The sequence below is a fragment of the Barbus barbus genome (assembly GCF_936440315.1).
Source record: "Barbus barbus genome assembly, chromosome: 33".
NCBI lineage: Eukaryota > Metazoa > Chordata > Actinopteri > Cypriniformes > Cyprinidae > Barbus > Barbus barbus.
In genome coordinates this window covers 14,837,039-14,858,441 of record NC_136761.1, presented here as the reverse complement: position 1 = coordinate 14,858,441, position 21,403 = coordinate 14,837,039, and the positions used below count along the sequence as shown (strand labels likewise).

Genomic DNA, 21,403 nt, shown 5'->3' with positions numbered 1-21,403 from the left:
GCCTTTATAGTGTCACCGGCAAAGCTTTGCAGTGGGCGGAATCGATTTTCTCCCAATCAGGACCTGTAATGCAATCCTATCAGAGTTTCATCGCCCACTTTCGAGAAGTGTTCGGGCATGTAGTTGGGGATCCATCCATTGGCGAGCAACTCTATTATCTCCGCCAGGGTACCGACTCAATACATGAATATACCCTGCAGTTTAGGACCCTGGCGGCAGCTAGTGGTTGGAATGAGAGAGCCCTACTCACCACTTTTCGTCAAGGTCTACAGCCCAGATTGCGGTTGCAGCTTGCTAACCTGGATGACTCCTGTGGATTAGAGAAATTCATTCAACAATCCATCCATGCTTCCACACGCATGCAATCCTGTTTCACCGACCAACCATCCTTAGCCCGTTGTCCTCCTCCCTATCGCCACCCAGAGGTCAGCCTCCCTCCAGAATCCTACCAAGAACCCATGCAAACTGATCGTACTCACCTTACTTATCACGAGCGGCAGAGGCGACTGCAAGCAGGGCTTTGCATGTACTGTGGAAAGGAGGGGCATGTTAGATCAACTTTCCCCGTTCGTCCACCGCAGCTCTTGGTGAGTGCCATTCAACCTATCTCTCAGAATATGAAGCCACTCACTGCTGAAGTAATGCTTACTGCCTCTGTCTATTCCAGTACAAGCCCTACTCGACTCCGGCTCCGCCGGTCACTTTATCTCCGGAAGCCTCTGCCGCCAACTCAAATTCCAAACCATAGCTAACCAAACCACCTACCAAATTCATCCGATAACCGGGAAACCCATTGCACATACCTTCGTCCAATATAGTGCGGGTCCGGTTCATATAAGGTTCGGACAGCTGCATGAAGAGGACATCACACTATTGGTTCTGGAGGGAGCGCACACGGATATCGTCCTCGGGCGTCCCTGGTTTGTGCAGCATGAACCTCACATTTATTGGTGCACCGGGGAATCCTGAAGTGGGGCACCCGATGTTCTCCTGGTTGCTTACCCGAGAATCCCGCAACCACTCAACCCAGTTATTTCCAAGGTCCCTGTGAATTCTACCTCCGTTGAAAGTCCAATCGAGAAACAATCTGTTGACATGCCAACCTGTTACGCCCCCTTCAGTGACGTATTCAGCCTGAAGAAGGCCTCCAAACTACCTCCTCATCGGCCATGGGACTGTGCGATCGATCTTTTGCCAGGTGAGCCAGTGCCCAAGGGTAAGATTTACCCGCTCTCACTTCCGGAGCAGAAGGCCATGGAGGAGTATATCGATGAGGCTTTAAAGCGTGGTTACATCCGTCCGTCTACCTCCCCTGCTGCTTCGAGTTTTTTCTTTGTGGCCAAGAAGGCTTGCGGCCTTGCATAGACTACCGGGCTTTAAACAAGATCACTGTGAAATTACGATATCCCCTTCCTCTCATTCCAGCAGCTCTGGAACATCTTCGTGGTGCCACCATCTTCACAAAACAAGACCTCCGCAGCGCGTAAAACCTCATCCGGATACGCGAGGGACGAGTGGAAGACAGCCTTCGTTACACCAACCGGCATCTACGAATATCTGGTAATGCCGTATGGCCTTGTCAATGCCCCCTCCGTATTCCAGGACTTCATGCACGAGGTGCTCCGGGAGTATCTCCACAGGTTTGTCCTTGTCTACATAGATGATATCCTCATCTACTCCCGGAGCCTGGCTGAACATCGCCACCATGTTGCGGAGGTCTTACAGCAACTCAGGAAGTTCCATTTATTCCTCAAGGCCGAGAAATGCTCATTCCACCAACCTTCCATGCACTTCCTGGGTTACATAATCGACAGTGGTGGCATCCGAATGGACGAGGGGAAGGTGGAGGCCATCCGAACCTGACCGGAACCCTCCACTATTAAAGAGCTCCAGAGATTTCTAGGCTTTGCCAATTTTTATAGAAGATTCATCCAGGATTACAGCACTATTACCTGTCCCCTCACCAACCTGCTCAGGAAAAGGCCCAAGTCTCTGTCCTGGACTCCAGCTGCCACGGAGGCCTTCGAGAGGCTAAAGGAAACCTTTACCCACGCTCCTATCCTCGTGCACCCAGATCCCCAGAAGCCCTTCATTGTGGAGGTGGATGCCTCTACTCGGAAATGCCGGTGGTGGACTACTGGTTCCGGGAGAGCGAGAGGGTCTGGGACGATGCTCACCATCAGCTCCAGCAAGCAGTACACAGGCGCAAGATGACAGCAGACCTTCGTAGTTCAGAAGCCCCGTGATACCAACCGGGACAGAAGGTCTGGCTGTCAACGAGGGACATCAAGATGCACCTGCCCTGCAAGAAGCTGAGTCCCAGATATGTTGGTCCCTTCACCATAGTCAAGCAAATCAACCCAGTCACCTTTCAGTTGCAGCTTCCCCCACATTATCGAATAAATTCTACCTTTCACATATCACTCCTGAAGCCTTACCAGTCTCCTGTTTCTCCCTCCACAGAGCCTGGTCCAAGTGAGGAACCCCCTCTCCCGTTAATCCTGGAAGATGGAGCGATTTACAAGGTGAAGGAGATTTTGGACTCCCGGTGCCGTGGTGGCCGCTTGGAGTACCTGGTAGTGGGCCGTGTAGAGGGGGGTAATGTCACAGATCGACCAGGCTCTCACTCCAGCCAATCACAGCGAGCACCATCACCAGAGTTCTAATGAGCACACCTGCACTCCATCATCACCTCATCAAGTCACCCCATATAACCACACACCTCACAACAGTCAAACGTCCGGTCTTGTTCATGCGAAGTGGACTCCTGAGTGTTATCTCAAAGACCTACCTGTTACTTACCTGCCTGTGAACTTACCTCTTGTGTTTCCTTCGTGTGTTGTGTCCATCCGTGTCCTGGATCCCCGTCTGTCTTCTCTGGAGCTTCACGACGAAGCATTGAGGTGTGTGGTTCCAGAACATCCACAAGCTCCTGTCAACAAACAACCCGGTTCAGTAAGATTCCAATCTCATCGTCCATCTACTCGACATCAGATACTCACCACCACGTTCACCTGCCTTTGCTCTCCAGCCAAATAAACTTTACCTGTTTTATACATCACACGTGTGAGTCTGCTTCTGTAACAATAATAGTTATTACCAAATACATTAAATAAATAGCTTATTTTCAGTAATTTGTCGTCTTTAATAGCAAGCTACAACAAGATTTCATAGTACACTGAGACTCTTTCACCTCAAAAGACCAGAGACAATCTGATTTCCTATTTAAAGTTGAAGGCCGCTATTTCTTCTCTTTCTTCCGTATTAATATCTAGATCCATCAGTGAGCAAACGAACGACCATTAGATGGCAACGCTGTTTATCTCCAATCAGTCTCAGAAGATCTGCTATGAAAACATCTGTTCTATAAGCAGCTATACAGATCTAATGACTATTTAAGTGCAATCAACTTTTGCTTGAACTTTAAGAAATTACAAACTGAGTATAAGCGTAAAGGCACTCTACATCTAATGACTGGCCAGATGCAGATGCAGTTATACACTGGATCCCATAAAGCAGTAGCTACAGTGTTCAATAGGAAGCAGCACAGTGGCAAAGTCATTGGTTACAAGATCAACTGAAGCTCAGGAGGTGGAATCCTTAAGATCTGTACAGTGAAGGGAGTTAAACCCCATTAAAATGCAGCTGTTATTAAGTCCCAGTGAGTTACACTATTTATGATGCAGCACCACGCTTCAGTAATTATGCATCCCGCAGAAACCTCCCCCTGCTAATTCATATAGCATTAAGCCATTTCTGTGCCATTGAGCAATACAACTGTCACCATATGCATCATCTCTACTTGTGGTTGTCTTTCAGGGCGTTTCAAAAGAGCAGGGGCCACAAAGGAGTTCTAGGGGGTCTATGGGAATGAAAAACAGTGTAAAAAAATCTGAAAACAAATATAAAAAGATTAAACTAATTAGCCTAATAAACAAACAGATTAGATTAAATAACAAATAAATTTAATCAAATTTAAAAAAAAAAGAAGAGAGAGACTATTTTCTCTAATATTTAGGATGCTTTGCCATCCTGTTTTGTTTTTAGCAAAGCAACACGCGAATAGCAAATTCTATTGAAATCAATAGTCTCTTGTGTGTCTTCAGAGTTGCTGCCTATGCAGAGTGTTCCAAATTAGTCACTTGATGCTCCATTACAGTTAAAATGTTGCCTTAGAAACTGCCAATGTAGGCAGCAGGCAGTTCGTTCACTAGGTCCTGGAGTCCATGTGGCTCCTTAAACAACTCCCAAAACAACCATTTAACAGGAAAAAGGGGTACAAACAAAGTGAGTAAAGGAGTGGCAAAGTGAAAGGCATAGCAAGAGATACAATAACATCAACAGGCTGCATCAATAACTGCACCAATAATGAAATGCCTTAACTGAAAATTGAGTGTTTAATCTTATTTTTATACATTACTGACACTCTATCCTCCAATTTGATACTGTTAAGTGCTTTTACACAATCTGTATTGTTAAAAGCACTATATAAATAAAGGTGACTTGACTTGACAGGCATCTGTTACTACAGGAGAAGAACAATAAAAAAAGTTTAGATTTCTGCATTTTCAGCTGCCATAACATACCACTTGCCTCATTAGGCCTAAAGCTAAAGAGACAAATATCACCCATCCTGTTTATTCATATAGTCTGTCATTCATCTCGTGATCTATTTTTATAGTATGCCACCACTGCAGTTTACTTTAGTGAGCTGGCAACCTTCAGTCCTGGCCAGATGCACCAGAACTGCAACAATAGAGAAAATAGATAAAAATAAATAAATAAAAAATGTTCCATTAAGGAGAAAATGGAAGACTCCCAAAACAAACAAACAAAAACCTTTCCACTTTGTCTGAAATAATCTTATTTATACTTTCCAGGGGTTTTACTTGTGTTTTTAGCTGAATGCTAAATAAGCATTAAATAATTTATTAGCATTATGGTAATGGGTTGTAGATGGGCTATACGAAGTGCTAAAGTGGGGCTTTTAAAAACACTCTCAGCATGTCAAAAGAGGTGTTTGGTTGTTCTCTCACTGTTGCCGAAACAACATCTGTTAAGAGCAACAACGGAAACAGTCATCTCCCTTATGAGACTTTTTAGATTCATTACCTTCCGTGTGCAAAACCCATTGTTGATATTAGAAACCCTCCTGCTTCACTGGCTTTTCTGCTTATGAATATTCATGAAATTCAATATTAACTTTTCCTACTGGGTTGAGAGCCTATTCTGGAATTAAATTAAAGGTCTTAATGGTCAAAGACCAATTTGAGAAGCAGTAGTCCTCGGACTTTAACCACACTGGCGACAGTTGAGTCATCTCTCTCAAAGCAAAAAGTGAGGTTACAGCATGGAACTTACAATGGAGGTGAATAGTGTCAAATTTTGGTAAAAAGCTTAAGTGCTTAGAGTAAATCTATGTATGCTGTTTCATTGTAATGGCAATAAATTTATTTAAAATAAAATAAGTATGGTGTTTTCAGAATACACTCAAACTAACACTCATGTTGTATACTATTGAAACAGTAAGTGTGTGTTTTTTTAATGGAGAGACGAGTGGAAAGTGCTTTTGATTAACCTTAACTTATACTGAGCTGAATATTCCTGTACTAAGATGAATATTCCTGCATCTCCCACCAAGCATCCAATTACATAATACCTTCTTCCTCTCCTATTTAGGCATACTAAACTATTAAGCATTTAGCAAAATCTGAATAAATAGAATTCAATTACATTTAGTGATCGCACATGAACAAGTACACATGAGATGTTCAGTAGCTAGTTGAATAGTGGGCAGTTGCCCAAAAATAAATCTGTCGAGTAAAATTACTGCAGCCAGGCAGCAATTCTAGCACCACTCTCTATTCTCACCAGACAATGCAATGTTCCCTTTCAAAAAGTGAAAAGGAATCCCAAAGAAGCTAAAGAGATTTCAGGATTAACATACAATTTAGAGCTAAAGCCTTTAGCATTTCAAAATGTTTCATCAACTGCAGGCCAAAGAGGCATCCCTGTGTGCACATTATTAAATTGAATCGTAATGACAAAGTTGAGACAATATAAAGAAAGCTAGAATCGGGGGACCGGGTCTGCTTTTGTGCATGCCAAGAGCTCAACGGGCACACCCCATCATGTTGCGTATTTGAAAGAATTCTGTAAAGCTTTTGCCTTTGAAAGCTTTTGTGTGACAAGTATAGAATTTGCCTGCATGCTATGAGAGCTAGGCATGAGAAATAGTGTAGCGTCGCTGGTGGTCCGAATACATTACCTCCAATTTTCATACTATTACACAAAAAGCTATTCTTCAACCCAAAAAGAAGTGATTTCACCCTCAGTAGTAAGATATTTTGTGTTCAGTTGCACAGTGGAACTGTGAATATGCCAGCCACTTCATTTAAGATTCCAATTACACGGCATTCTGCTATGCGCTTGTGCATGCTGTCTTAGTTTTTCTCTTTTCCAAATTCTGACAGCCAATTTCAGTTGGCTTCATATTCTTTCCAGCTATATTTCATGTGCTGTAGTCTGCACTTTGCATTCACAAAGCAGGCAACATTTGCCATGTCACAAATTAAGCTGAAAGTGGTTTGTCTTGAATGTACTGAATGTATTCACCACTAAGGCTTAATGTACTTTAAAAGGTGAAATAATTATTAAATAGATGAGCTTCATCAAAAGAAATGAATCAGCTTTATCAAAAGCCTTTCAGGCAGTCGCAGGAGGAATCTTCCAAAACCTCCATTAAGGTAATACAGGTCCTTCTCAAAAAATTAGCATATTGTGATAAAGTTCATTATTTTCTGCAATGTACTGATAAACATTAGACTTTCATATATTTTAGATTCATTACACACAACTGAAGTAGTTCAAGCCTTTTATTGTTTTAATAATGATGATTTTGGCATACAGCTCATGAAAATCCAAAATTCCTATCTCAAAAAATTAGCATATTTCATCCGACCAATAAAAGAAAAGTGTTTTTAATACAAAAAAAGTCATCCTTCAAATAATTATGTTCAGTTATGCACTCAATACTTGGTCGGGAATCCTTTTGCAGAAATGACTGCTTCAATGCGGCGTGGCATGGAGGCAATCAGCCTGCGGCACTGCTGAGGTGTTATGGAGGCCCAGGATGCTTCGATAGTGACCTTAAGCTCATCCAGAGTGTTGGGTCTTGTGTCTCTCAACTTTCTCTTCACAATATCCCACAGATTCTCTATGGGGTTCAGGTCAGGAGAGTTGGCAGGCCAATTGAGCACAGTAATACCATGGTCAGTAAACCATTTACCAGTGGTTTTGGCACTGTGAGCAGGTGCCAGGTCGTGCTGAAAAATGAAATCATCTCCATAAAGCTTTTCAGCAGATGGAAGCATGAAGTGCTCCAAAATCTCCTGATAGCTAGCTGCATTGACCCTGCCCTTGATAAAACACAGTGGACCAACACCAGCATCACTGACTGTGGGTACTTGACACTGGACTTCAGGCATTTTGGCATTTCCCTCTCCCCAGTCTTCCTCCAGACTCTGGCACCTTGATTTCCGAATGACATGCAAAATTTGCTTTCATCCGAAAAAAGTACTTTGGACCACTGAGCAACAGTCCAGTGCTGCTTCTCTGTAGCCCAGGTCAGGCGCTTCTGCCGCTGTTTCTGGTTCAAAAGTGGCTTGACCTGGGGAATGCGGCACCTGTAGCCCATTTCCTGCACACGCCTGTACACGGTGGCTCTGGATGTTTGTACTCCAGACTCAGTCCACTGCTTCCCCCAAGGTCTGGAATCGGTCCTTCTCCACAATCTTCCTCAGGGTCCGGTCACCTCTTCTCGTTGTGCTGCGTTTTCTGCCACACTTTTTCTTTCCCACAGACTTCCCACTGAGGTGCCTTGATACAGCACTCTGGGAACAGCCTATTCGTTCAGAAATTTCTTTCTGTGTCTTACCCTCTTGCTTGAGGGTGTCAATGATGGCCTTCTGGACAGCAGTCAGGTCGGCAGTCTTACCCATGATTGCGGTTTTGAGTAATGAACCAGGCTGGGAGTTTTTAAAAGCCTCAGGAATCTTTTGCAGGTGTTTAGAGTTAATTAGTTGATTCAGATGATTAGGTTAATAGCTCGTTTAGAGGACCTTTTCATGATATGCTATTTTTTTGAGATAGGAATTTTGGGTTTTCATGAGCTGTATGCCAAAATCATCAATATTAAAACAATAAAAGGCTTGAACTACTTCAGTTGTGTTGTAATGAATCTAAAATATATGAAAGTCTAATGTTTATCAGTACATTACAGAAAATAATGAACTTTATCACAATATGCTAATTTTTTGAGAAGGACCTGTATACCTAAATCAGAATTTAATCCACTTAAACATGGAGTAATTAGACTGAATAATTAAAATGATTAATAAATAATTGAAACAGCCCATCAAAAAATAATTTCCAAACAGAATCTTAAGTAGAGTGTGGAACAAACTGCCCAAGCATTTCCACACTGCTTTTCTTAATTGGGTACTATTAAAAAGAAAAGACTATTTTGTGCATTTTTTTTAGGATTATGAGAATCCTTTTTAGTTTGGATTATGAAGATTTTCAATGTGTCAAAAATGTACGTAGTACATACACAGAAAAACAAAATCGGTGCAGGATTTACAGTTTTACTCAAACATGCAATCAGAAACTGCTGGTAAAGTTGGAAGTAGAAAGACTGATGTTTTGTTGTAAATCATGTTTTAATAATCTTTACAATTTTGAAAAATCCTTTTTTACAATTTACTAAGCATAAAAGTCACTGTGAATTCTTGTTTGCAACCCATTTTACTTAAATTATGAGAAAAATAGGTGGCCGGGTATTCAATTTTCTCCATCTAAACTTATTGGATGAATAATGTTAGGTTGCAAAAATATTGACTAATTATCTATTAGGCTGTTGACCATCATTATCCAACAGCAGTCTAATGTTGTTTTAGAGGAAGAGAGACTTGATTCAAAATTATGAAGAACATTTTTAATAACAAGCAGAGATTAATGCTCACAATAATACCAAAAACATGCATTAAGAAAGTAACTAGGATTAATTTAATTTCATGCTGACTCTAAAATGCGGAGAAGACAAAGACAGAGAGCATCCATTTGATTGAACAGTTGTAGATAAGTGAGATCCTGTCTTTTATCACAATGCCAACTCAGCTTTGACCTTCTGCAGTAATACAGTCTGCTTCTCTATTAAAGTCTGATTATATTACCTGTAGCCAAAGGAGCTGCTAACACAAGCACCTTTGAGCTGACCTGAGATCAAATTTATGGTGGGATTTCACCTCACACAGAGTCTGAGGAGCGAGATGGATTTTTCACATCTCAGCGCTCTCTGTAGGTTCTTGGCATCATCTGGCTAACTCTTGTGCCATCTTAATTACAGATGACTGCTGGGCAATAGCCAACATGTGATTTACACCTTAAACCACAGACGGTTTACTACCATGATAATTAACGCGGCTATATAAGGCTCGCTTGAGTACCCAATATTGCTCCACAAAAATAAACATGCATTCAGTTCAAATACTGCCACCATGCACCATTTTTTGTTCAAGGGCACCAGTGGCAGTCACTTGGCACACCAGGCGAGAAAAAACATTATTTTTTTAAATAAGGGTACTATTTTTTATATAAGGAACAGTCTAATGATACATTTTTTTGTGTGGCATGAATTAATAATATACAATCTCTAAAATTGCAGTAGTTCCTCATTCTTGCATAAATCCAGACATATAAAAGCCAGAGTAAAAAAAGAGAAACCCCATGTGTTCATTATGCCTCATACATTCTGAGCTCATCAAATACCTAATGTTATCAGTTCAAAAACCCTCTAAAGAAAGTACTTTAAATACCACAACACTAGCATGGAACATGTCCTACACACTACTGTAACAAGTCCTGATAAGACCATGATTGGACCTTTTTGTTAATGCATATTTGAGGGTGTAAAAGGAAATGAGAGAAGTAGGGTTTGTACATACCTTTAATGCGTAAGTTCTCTGAGATCCCATCCTGCTGGAACAAGAACAGAGAGAAAAACAATACTTACAATACATTCACAGTAAAGTATATGAATAGAGTCCTGGCCACAGATGTCTACATACTGAATATTGGATGGCTTAGTACACACCCCAAATACATCTGATTGCTGTTTTACTTCTACAGAAAATTACATTGTAATTTTAAATGACTGCTGCTCCTTCATTTCTTTTAAAAGTATGATATATATAATTCCTAGGCCATATTGCCATAGCAAAGTCTAAATATTCTTTCAAAATGTTGGTGCCTGAAATATTTGTCAGTGTGAGTTAAATGATTAATTCATTCAGACCAGCCAGAGTATGGCAGTCTCTCAATGAGTCTATTTCTAAAGGTTAAAGGATGCCGTATTCCACCATTAAAGAGACAAATGGGAAATGTTAATGTTAGCTGTCATTTTGCTTCTAAGGAAGAAATACAAAAGTGTCATAGGATGAAAAATAAAACAAAAAGTGTAACAAAATTCTAAGCCAGAAGCTCAAAAGTAATAGCCGACCCAAAAATGAAAACTTGGTCAGCGTTTACTCATGACATTTTTGAACATGAGATGAGAATTTCCAAGTTGCTCTTTTCCATACAATGAAAGTTGATGTGTACATAAAGTGTTATACACTGCCACTAAATGATATATACTGCTTTATTGCAGTGTCTATAAGGAGAAATGTTTTACTTGAGCATCAAAATCAGTAATCAGTAAATCTATCAGTAATTGGTCTTGGTATAAATAGATTTACACAATGATCTAGAATCTAGAAGATGGATAATTGGTGAGATTTTAATTCTGAGAGATTACCATGAAGCAGCAAATTACAGGCTTTCTCGCATTGTTTTCCAAAGACTCAAGCCATTTGTCCAATCTGTCCAAAATGAAAACAAACTTGCTGCAAGCCCCTCCCCTTCCTGTGCTAGCCTCAGAGACAGTTTCACCACAGGACCTTTGCCATGTGTTTTAGCTTGTGTCACAGTGTATTGGAATTGTACATGTGTCACCAACATTTCTCTCTACATTTTTCTCTTTTTCTTAGCAGACCTTGCAGGTCTTATTAAAAAACCTAAGTATACAGAGGTTATTTTTTCATTCAGCATACCAAGGAATGAGTATAATAGCTCTGAACAGTTATTCATTCATGTTATCTTAAACTCACATTCATGCAAAAGCTGAGAGAGCATTTAGTTCAGAGTAACAGCTCATTCATTCCACTCTGAAGACTTTTGAGGCTCGGAGAATAGATTATCTTCCTGGAATCAATTGTACATCAATTACGCAACTGAACTACAGAAATGAAATTACGGCTATAATAAGATCCTTTAAGACCCTGCCCCTTTGCTTTATCTTACACGTGTGCCATCTGTCACTCAACCATCTAGTTTTTTGATTGGTCTAAATGTGGGGCGGAGCAAAATTTGGGCCATAATCTGAGTAGAGGTAGAGGAAGGGTGGGGATATGGTGCATTAAACCTTTGGCTTTGACAGGAGATTGGCTTTTGCAGAGCAGGACAAAGCTTCATACTATAAGCTGAATTACTCATGATGATTGAAGCAGGCCGAGTTGAGGGAAAGCTAATGGAGTCACTGCTTATCTCTGTGACAGTGCCAGAAAAAAACAGGCTCAAGCCCGCAGTCCTAACCCATTTGAAATGCAGGCATGCTACGTCTGTTGCCAGTCATCTTTATGGATTCACATTGCTGGAAAACTCTGGAATGACCACACACATTGACTAAATATGACCCTTGATATATGATTCATGCATAATATGACCATTAAGCATAATAATAAGTATAAGAAAAATAATTGCTTCTGGCCTGTGCCATCAAATACATTCTTATCAAAGACTGGAAGTTGTTTGTGCTTTGCACTTAATGGATTTTCACACATTGTGGTCTGATAAGGAAGTTACTGCAGGAAATTTGGTAACTACGTGTTCCCATAGTGTGCAATTTCAACTATTTAGGCCTTATGATGTATGTGACAGCATTAGCATTGCATACAGAGGGAAAAGAGCGGAGGGCATCTTCATTCATATTTTCTAACTTTATTAAATTAATGTCTACACGAGTTGTGGGTTGTGAGCATTAGCAAACAACACTGATACTTGAGTGGAGTGGGATGTTCATGGTTACCTTCAGAGAATTAATGTTAAGGTTAACTCTGCACTTCAACCACATTTGTAACAACAATGGTAGTGGTGATTTGCTACTTATTTTACTGGGTCACATTAAGACTGAACTCCACTCTTTTTAGAGTTGCACATGTTTAATGTTTAAAAATAATATTGTTGAATAAGAATTGCTGTAATAATACTATTACACATAAGAAATATTTTTAAACCCATTGTTTTCACATACCAACATACTTAAATACTTTCACATACTTAAATTGCACTGCACATGAGACAAATACATTTAACTAGCTGACATGATGCTATTAACTCTCTATTATCAGTCACAAACAATGAATTCCAAATTCACAGGAATTCCATCATCTATAAAACACTGCATATCTGCCTATGCCATCTGTCAAATTCTAATGATCTAATAATTAACACCAAACCACATGCATAAATTGAATATTTTGATAGCACGACAATACTAACTGTCTGAAATGATAACAGTTCAGACATTTCAAAAAGCTAGCGTGTGCTTTTCCTCTCAGGTTGTTTTCACATTTGGTTGAAGTGCTTGGTTCTTTCCACATTGTTCCTGTTGGTCTGGACGTTGGTACGATTGCGTCACCTCCAACAGTAATTCCCTAATGCAAGCAGTTTACTGTAACAATGTATGAGGAGAATACACCAGTTTCAACATTTTATTGAAGTGCTTGTCGCTTTGGATATACCAGCAAAACTTAATACGCACACAAAGGCACTTCAGTTTGTCTGTTTGAGCGCTACAGACGTATTGCAAGAGATGCTAAGAATGCAAGATGCTCGCCAAAGATAATTTAATTGAAGGCAAGCAATTATGAGAACCATGCATAACGCAAAAGAAAATGTGAATTTACGTCATCAGTACTGACTCATGTACCTGTTCAAGCAGATTCTCTCATGTCAAATGTCAAACGGACTCAGGTTTGCACCAAAGGTTTAGCGTGAAAACACCAAAAGTGTTTCAGGTAACTGAAAAATAAAGTAAATAAAAAATAAAGTGTTGTTAAAGGGACAACACTTTTTGTGACCCCTGCTCAGCTGTTTATACAGATATAAAAGGAAAGTGCTCCCATGGGTCCCTGTTCTGTCAGTGCCCTCCCTCCCACCCAGAGTTTAATTGATCTATTACATAATATGAACGTTCGCTCATGGAGATGATGAAGGAAAAAGAGGAGAGAGAAGCAGTGGAGCTTGTTAGAGCAGCATTACGCCTCAATTGCTGGTATCTGACTGTGTGTGTCCAAAAAGCTCACTGCAACGGCCAGTCAATAAATATTCAATTACACAATCACACTGAGTTGTTTCATTGTGATGTCAGCAGAGCAGGAGTTTTCGCCTGCAGTTCGAAATGTCCATAGCGAAAGATCCAACACTTTTAAATCAAAATATTATTACGCATCTCTGATATTCGGCTCAGGAGCGGAGGAAGAGTAATGAATCGTCCTTTGACAATAATCAAACCAGAAGCGCTCAATGCGATGCGGATTTCCACAGTAATTAGCATCATAAGCGGCCACACAGAGTCTCCTCTTGTAAATGGATGGCTAATGAAATCGGAAAGATCGATACCTTGTGACGGAATCTGACGAGAGGTCGATACGCCATCGGGGTAAATCCTTCTTTGCCGGGACGTGCCTCTGCGATCAGCGCTGCCCCCCAGAGCAGGACAACTGCCCACCATCCCCTGGAGCTTCTCATTACCCTCCTGTAATAAAATAAAAGACGTGAATACACAAATAAACAACAACCTGTGTAGGTTAAGTCAAGCGGAGCATTTAAAGCCTTTTGAAACAAACAATGCATCACAGCTGTGCTAATTAGAGCAGACAAAGGAGGATGCCGATCTACTGTGGGTTTAAACTAATGCTTTCAATAAGAAGCCCACACTCAATGGCAAGATTAAATCTAATTTGAATCAATTAAAGAATAATGAGCACCATGAGGAAATAAAGATAAAGCTAAGAAAAAGGATCAATATATTACCGGGCTGACGGTGAACGCATTTGATTGCAGTTCTTTTTAAGTCAGGCATTCATATCAAGGTAGCATTTAGATTCAGTCCTGATATGAGACTTTTTCATCCCCTTTATAAGTGGTTTTCAAACTGGGGTTTGGAGAGCAATAGTGTATCCATGGAGAAAAACAGTGTTTCAAAAAACAAATGAACAAACCAACAAACAAACCAACCTAATAAATAAATAATATATATGTTTAAACTAACTAACTAACTAAATAAATAAACTGGTAAAGATGTTAATAAATAATAATAATAATAAATAAAACAAGTCAATAAATTCAAAACTTGATTTAAAAAAATAATTAAACAAAAAAAATTGATTAAAATAAATAAATAAAAATAGATTAAAATAAACAAAAATAAATTCACAAAATATTGATTAAATTAAATAAATCGATCAATAAAATTGACAAAAAAGACTGAAAGAAATAAACAATTTAATTAATCACAAAAAAATTCAATATTAACAAAATTCATAAATAAAATTGATTAAAGTAAACACATGATACAAATCGTATTAAAATATATAAATTAAAATATAATAAAATTGCTTAAAATAAATAAATCAATTAGTATTTCAGTATTATAGTGATTAGAAAATAGTATTTCAGTATTATAGGGATTAGAAAAAAGTAATAATTTAAGATAAAATGTAGGGATCTGTGGCATCTAAAATTTTTGAATCCCCCTGCCCTGTATGACAAATCTATCTCAAAATAATGACTTTTGTAATATTGTCACTGTTAGTAAACCAAAATTGACTGATATTTAACTGCTATCATCTTGTTAGAGATGCTATAAAGCAGAATTTGGATTTGCCTCATATTTTACGAAGTATGCATAATTGATTCTGTTATTTTATGTTTATTACTGTAAAGATGCTTTGAAACAATATGTATTTCATAAAGCGCTATATAAATAAAGGTGACTTGACTCAAAATATATTTTTCACAAAACACAAAAGTGCCACTTCTGCAGTATTTCAATGCAAAAAACTTTGGAGCATGGAGTCCCTTGAGTGGTTCTGTCAGAGAAAGCAATGAAGCAACAAACCGAATTCATAAACATAAAATATATACATGTACTCCGAGGCCCCCTTCATCTCAGACCTCAGGGTAATCTCTGTGTGAGAGTGATGTCCTGCAGAAGTTTGGGAATTCGGAATGGAAACAATAGTTTAGAATGACATGGCATTGAATTTCAGAAAAAGGAATTCAGAAGAGATTCCTTTCATTGAGCTGGTCAAAGACCCTCCATATTTCACATCATTGGTTTGAAGTAAGGCACATGACTGGCCCAAGAAATGAGCAAGCACTCTTAATGCAAACCTGTGCTACCCATCAGTGCTTTTATTTCAATCTCGACATGCATGACTGTCATATTTCACGCTGTCTGTATGCCAAAGAGAGAGAGCGCATGAAGAAGGAAGATTGAACGCTGTGCAACCACCTATAGGGACAGTCATCATAACTTTATCAGGTGGCCATAAATCGTCTATGCCACATCTATGCCAAGTGTCTTGGCATTGACTTTCAAATGAGGGATGTCTATCACTCACAATGTTCACAATAGATTATCATGTGACAGTCTCCCGGCAGGCAGAGCGGTGCGAGTGTCCGCTATTGCATCTAAACTGTACTGTACTTACCCACAGCCATAGCAGTTGTGATTGTTTACTGATCAGTGCTGCCATGCATTCAGAGCATGATCTTCTGAACCATTCTCCATTTCCGTCTCTCGGTACACCCCCATGCTCTGGCAGACTATAGTAATAATGCTGTGTTGGCAATTTGTAGTCTTTGCAGTTACAATTTATGCCGCCTTCTACAACAAAGTGTACTTAATTATTCATCATACAAAACATATTAGAACATACTAGAATTACTAAGACTACAACTTGTAAGAACTACAAAGTTGTAAAAGTTTCCAAATGGGCTTATCAACTACAAAAAATGACAGTATATACAGGAAATGAGTGAGAGTCAACAAATGCTATTTTCACAGAAAAAAAATAAATAAAAAAATATTGTGAATTAAAAAGTAAATAAATAATATAAAACTAAAAAAATAATTTTGTAGTGGTTGTAGTGTATTGTATGAAAATAAAATAAAATAAAAAATAAAATGAATCAAAGCTAGAGAAATAATGCTGTGTTGGCAGTGGTGGCATTGCAGACAGTTATAGTCTTTGTAGTTAGAATTCACGGAAATGAAAGAGTCAACAAATGTTATTTTTACAGAAGAATAATAAGATACAATTAAATAAAACAACATAAAATAGAAATAATGCTGTGTTGGCAACAATGGCACTGTCATTGTAGTCTTTGTAGTTAAAATTTACACAAGAGATTCAACTAATGCTATTTTTACAGAAAAATACAAAATAGAAATAAAAAATAGAAAAAATAAAATAAAGTAAAACTACGGTATATTGTGTTGACAACACTGGCTGTTACAGAAGTAGGACACAGACTGAGTGACGTAATGTGAACGGGTTTTATTGACAGACTTGAGGTGGTGGAATGAATTAGGTAAGTGATGATTCAAGGATTCTTCGGTGTTCAAGAGGGATGGTAACTTGAATATCTTTTTCCAAACAGGAGACACGGAACAGGAGTAACTGCACACCTCACCAACACAGTGGACCAGGACGAGACTCGGGAGCTGACAGACTTGGGATCGTTGGAAGACACACTTGGAATGGAACACAAGTAAACAAGACGGTATGTATCAAGCATAGAGATATGATCACTATAGTAGTCCTCTTCGTAGGAACGAGACCGGACACTGGAGTGTTGTGAGGTATGAGTTTGAGGAATGCGGGATGATTGCCATTGATGACATGCAGGTGCAGGTGATTAGAATTCAGGTGAGAGAGTACGCTGTGATTGACTGGTGATTGAGCCTGGCCGATCTGTGACACTGGCATTTCTAGTCTTTGTAGTTACAATTTATGTTGCCCTCTGCAATAAACTGTACTTAATTCTTAGTCATCCAAAACATATAGACTATACCAGATTATCAAGCTTGACAAAGTTTCCAAAGTGGCTCAACAACTACAAAAATGTATTATTATGTATGTATTTATTTATTTGTTAATTAATTAATTAATTTGTTTACTATTGTTTTTACAGAAAACAATAATGAAAGCTAAATAAAATAACATTTCTTGGCCAGAATTTGAAGTGGAACACATAGTATGCATCCCACACAGTTTTCAATCACATTTCCATCAGGGGATTTGTGTAGAACATTTGTGTAGAAAGACACAAATGTCAACTCTTGCAACATAAAAAACCTCTCTTCCTCTGTAAAAAAGGCACAAAATCTCCACTGCCTTAGGGGGCTAAAAACACCTGGCCTACATCTTGACCAACAACATCGCTGTCACCTCTGGCAGGAAAGTCCTTCTGCAGGTGGTGACCACATATGTCCTGTTGGCTCTTCAGCATTTATATGCATTCAATCGCCTGACAATGATGCACATCTACACCAAGTGGGCAGCAGTATTTGCACCTATTTGCTCCTCTCCTGTGTGGGAAAAAGCTCTAACTAATTGAACTGTGAATTGTGACTAAAACATGCAGGGCTGCAAAACGTGCTTAAAGTTTTGTATTACACACTGAAAAAGAGATAGTGTAGACATAAGTTCAAGAATTACACAACAGACCTATTTCATTGTTCGCTTAAAACTGTACAGCTGTCCCAAAGGTCTGGTTACTGAGTTTCATGGCTGGCAGCTACAACAATAACACACCATTCTATTACCACTTACTGTACATACCGCTGTTTACTTTAGGGAAGAAGAAAAAAAAATGTGTTGGGATTATGTGTGCAAATATGTGTTCAGTCGAAATGGTCTTTTCAAAATCACACTAAACTGACCATGGGCCTGTCTTTTTCAAAAGTTACTTTGTTAACGTTCTATGGCTGTTTTTATTCTCTAGAGTGTTATGTTCATATCTATGTTATTTTTGGCCCTATTTATAATCTTATAAATTTATTGAATTGGCATCCTTTTACTTGCTTTTCAGCAAATCAGTTAGCTGACGAATATCATGCTATCTTATTAATATTGATGAGCCATTCACCTTATTAATATTCATAATTGTTCCTACACCCCTGGAAGCTGCAATATTATGCTCTCAGCAAATTGTAACAGTGAAACACTGCACTTTCTTTGTATAGGAACACAACCTAGATCTTACAGCAGTCTTGCTCCCTCCTGTGTCTCATCCTGAGGATTTGAGATGCAACTGTTTATGCCATGTTGAGAGAAGTGACAGTGACTGTTAACGTCTGGAAATGGTCCACAAACTAAACCCTGTGAAATCTCGCCTATATTTTGCAATCTGTCAAACCGTTGGGCTGTGGGTAGTGACAGATGTTGGCCATTTGTGTCAATGTGACTTTTCTGTCATTGTGTAAACTGTCAGAAGAACTTCTAATTATAGTGGACTGTATAAAGTGGCCTGTGTTGAAAAAAAAGACTGACAGAATTTGCCTGCAATATTGTTAAACCTCATGAGTGTCCTAAAGGTCACGCAAAATATCTCTCTCCAGCTTTGTTTCAATATCATTAAACTTCTGTCAGTGTTTAAATGTCACCTCACAAATTGAAACCCTGCAAACCCTCATCCACCACTAAGCATTTCTGGTTTATAGTTTATATAACTGCTGATTCAATTAAAGGGAAACTTTCATCTGTGCAACACAAAAGAAGATATTTAGGACTTCAGAGTGGTATATTGAATCACATTGGTTTTACTTGCATTGTCAAAAACACAGTTTCATAATATCTTCTTTTTTGTTCCACAGTAGAAAAAAAAAGTTTTAAAACAACATGAGGTTGAGAAAATGACAGAATAATTTCCCTCTCATTAAGCTTTGGCCTTTTTCAAATTTGGAACTAAATCCATAAAAAGTCATGCAACGTTATGAAATATTCTTTATATTTTAATTATTTTTGATAAGAAAAGACTATGAATGACAGCATGTATTGCTTGAAGCCAAAAATGATCAGGGATCTTTCACTTCAGCCCTCCAGCTGACCTGGGAGATTCAAATGTGTTTATGAACATCTGCACTGCTCATAAAACCACTCCTATAAAGTATTTTCTTTATAGAAGTTGTAAAGCTATATAAATGATATATCTATATATCTATCTATATATATATACTGTATATAATGCTATTAAGTCTTCAGCTACATTATTTATTCATCAGTTTTACAACAGAATGTTTTCAGCAACAGTAATATAATAATTAAACACAGATCAAAATATGCAAATTCAAAACAAGAGTGAGTCTGATGAGAATTTTTTGATTTTAATTTATTTTTTTATTAAATTAATATTTTAAAATATATTATAACACAAAACAGTTATTTTACTTAGTAAAATAATAATAATAATAAAAACATTACTTTAATTGTATTTTTTTTAATTAAATAAATGCAGCTTTGGTGAGCATATAGATACTTTAAAAACTCTTAAGGAGTCGAACGGTAGAGCCATCTATGGAAAACAGGATGTCTCTATTTATACAGACGAACAGGCAAGAGCCAAGAAACAACACCAGTAAACACATTCAGTGATTTATTTTCTTCAAGTGTTTTTACAAGGAAAAAAGGAGTAATTTTCTATACTAAGCCAGAAAGGAAAAGTACAATAAAAGTGCCCTTCATAAAAACATCAGAAACACAAGCAATAAAGCAAATGACAAGCAGATGCCCAGTTTCTACATCACTCCTAACCAGAGAACACAGAACAACAACAACACACACATTCTGTGTCTGTAAGTGTTTAAAGAAACCATTAGTAAAGTTAACACAATTAACATTTTGAATTTATTTAATATTTCCACTATATTTAAAGGGCAGTCGTGGCCTAATGGATAGAGAGTTGGACTTATAACCCGAAGGTCATGGGTTCGAGTCTCGGGTCCGGCAGGGATTGCAGGTGGGGGAGTGAATAACCAACACTCTCTCCACCCTCAATACCGCGACTGAGGTGAGACCCTTGAGCAAGGCATCGAACCCCCAACTGCTCCCCGGGTGCCGCAGCAATGGCTGCCCACTGCTCTGGGTGTATGTTCACTACTGAGTGTAAACTTGGATGGGTTAAATGCAGAGCACAAATTCCGAGTATGGGTTACCATACTTGGCCACACACCACTTCCCCTCCCCTGCATTTGCTAAAACAGGTGCATTTAGTACTGTATAGAAAGCTACAAATGATCTATTTTGTGTCAGGATGCTCAATGATCAGGATGCACATAAGATTAAAAAAGGAAGTAGCTAAATACACTTGTATTTTGACCAGTATAAACAGAAAGCTAAATGCCAGTTTCTTTCAGGAAACTCTAAATGGCGCAGGCTGATGGGTTCCTAACGTACCTGACGATATTCACAACGTTAAATGACGTGGCACATGCTGATTGGTTCACATTGCATATGCAGCCAATGAGCTTACTGATTTACATTTAAATGGGTTGAGGATTTTGCAGCGCACTTTTTAGAGTTCATCTGAAACCGTCCACCTTCCCCAGCTCCACCTGTATAGATCTGCCATGGGTTATTTAGGCCTATATGCTATTTGTGCAGCAGCAGCATGTCTTAAATATACACAGTGCCGTATGCATTGACTGTAGCAATTTCCCGTACTTGCTTGCAGCAGCAGCAGCAGCAATAGGGCTGCACGATTAAATCAAATGTGATTTCCATGCACATCTTGTCAGTAAAGCCGGTTCTGTAATCAGCAGTAAATCTCCATCATGTGCTTTCAGATGGAGCAGCATTTACTACACAGAGCCATAGTTCACTGACAGGTTACGAAAAAAACAACAACAAAAAACGCAAATGAAATTGCGCAATTATAAACTCGAAGAAATTGTTCGCGATTTGCATAGCATCCTAATGAACTACGGCTCTGTGTAGTAAATGCTGCTCTATCTGAAAGCATGTGAAAATACCATATTTAATAACATGTTTTACTCCAAACTCACTTCAAAACGTCAGCATAGCATAGCAGATCTATTCCGTCAAGACTAAATACATTAACATTGTTATATCTATTACCATGGCTAAAATCTTCAGAGAGTTGTCATGATAAAAATGTACATGTGACACTTTATGACTATATTAAGATAACATTGTTTATAGCTTGCAGTATGTTG

At 38.6% G+C, this 21,403-nt stretch overlaps 1 protein-coding gene across 3 annotated transcripts in view; it reads right to left on the bottom strand.

Annotated features, from left to right (window-relative positions):
• Positions 1-21,403, bottom strand: part of LOC306853166 (follistatin-related protein 5-like) — a 141,814-nt gene that overhangs the window by 107,809 nt on the left and 12,602 nt on the right. For 2 of the 3 annotated variants that reach the window (XM_079390371.1, XM_079390373.1), the window contains exons 2-3: positions 13,780-13,915; positions 10,005-10,038 (exon numbers count right to left, since the gene is read on the bottom strand). In XM_079390371.1, coding sequence (XP_079246497.1) covers positions 10,005-10,038; positions 13,780-13,915 — 170 coding nt within the window. The remainder of the gene's footprint in view (positions 1-10,004; positions 10,039-13,779; positions 13,916-21,403) is intronic. The other variant, XM_079390372.1, reaches the window with a different exon arrangement.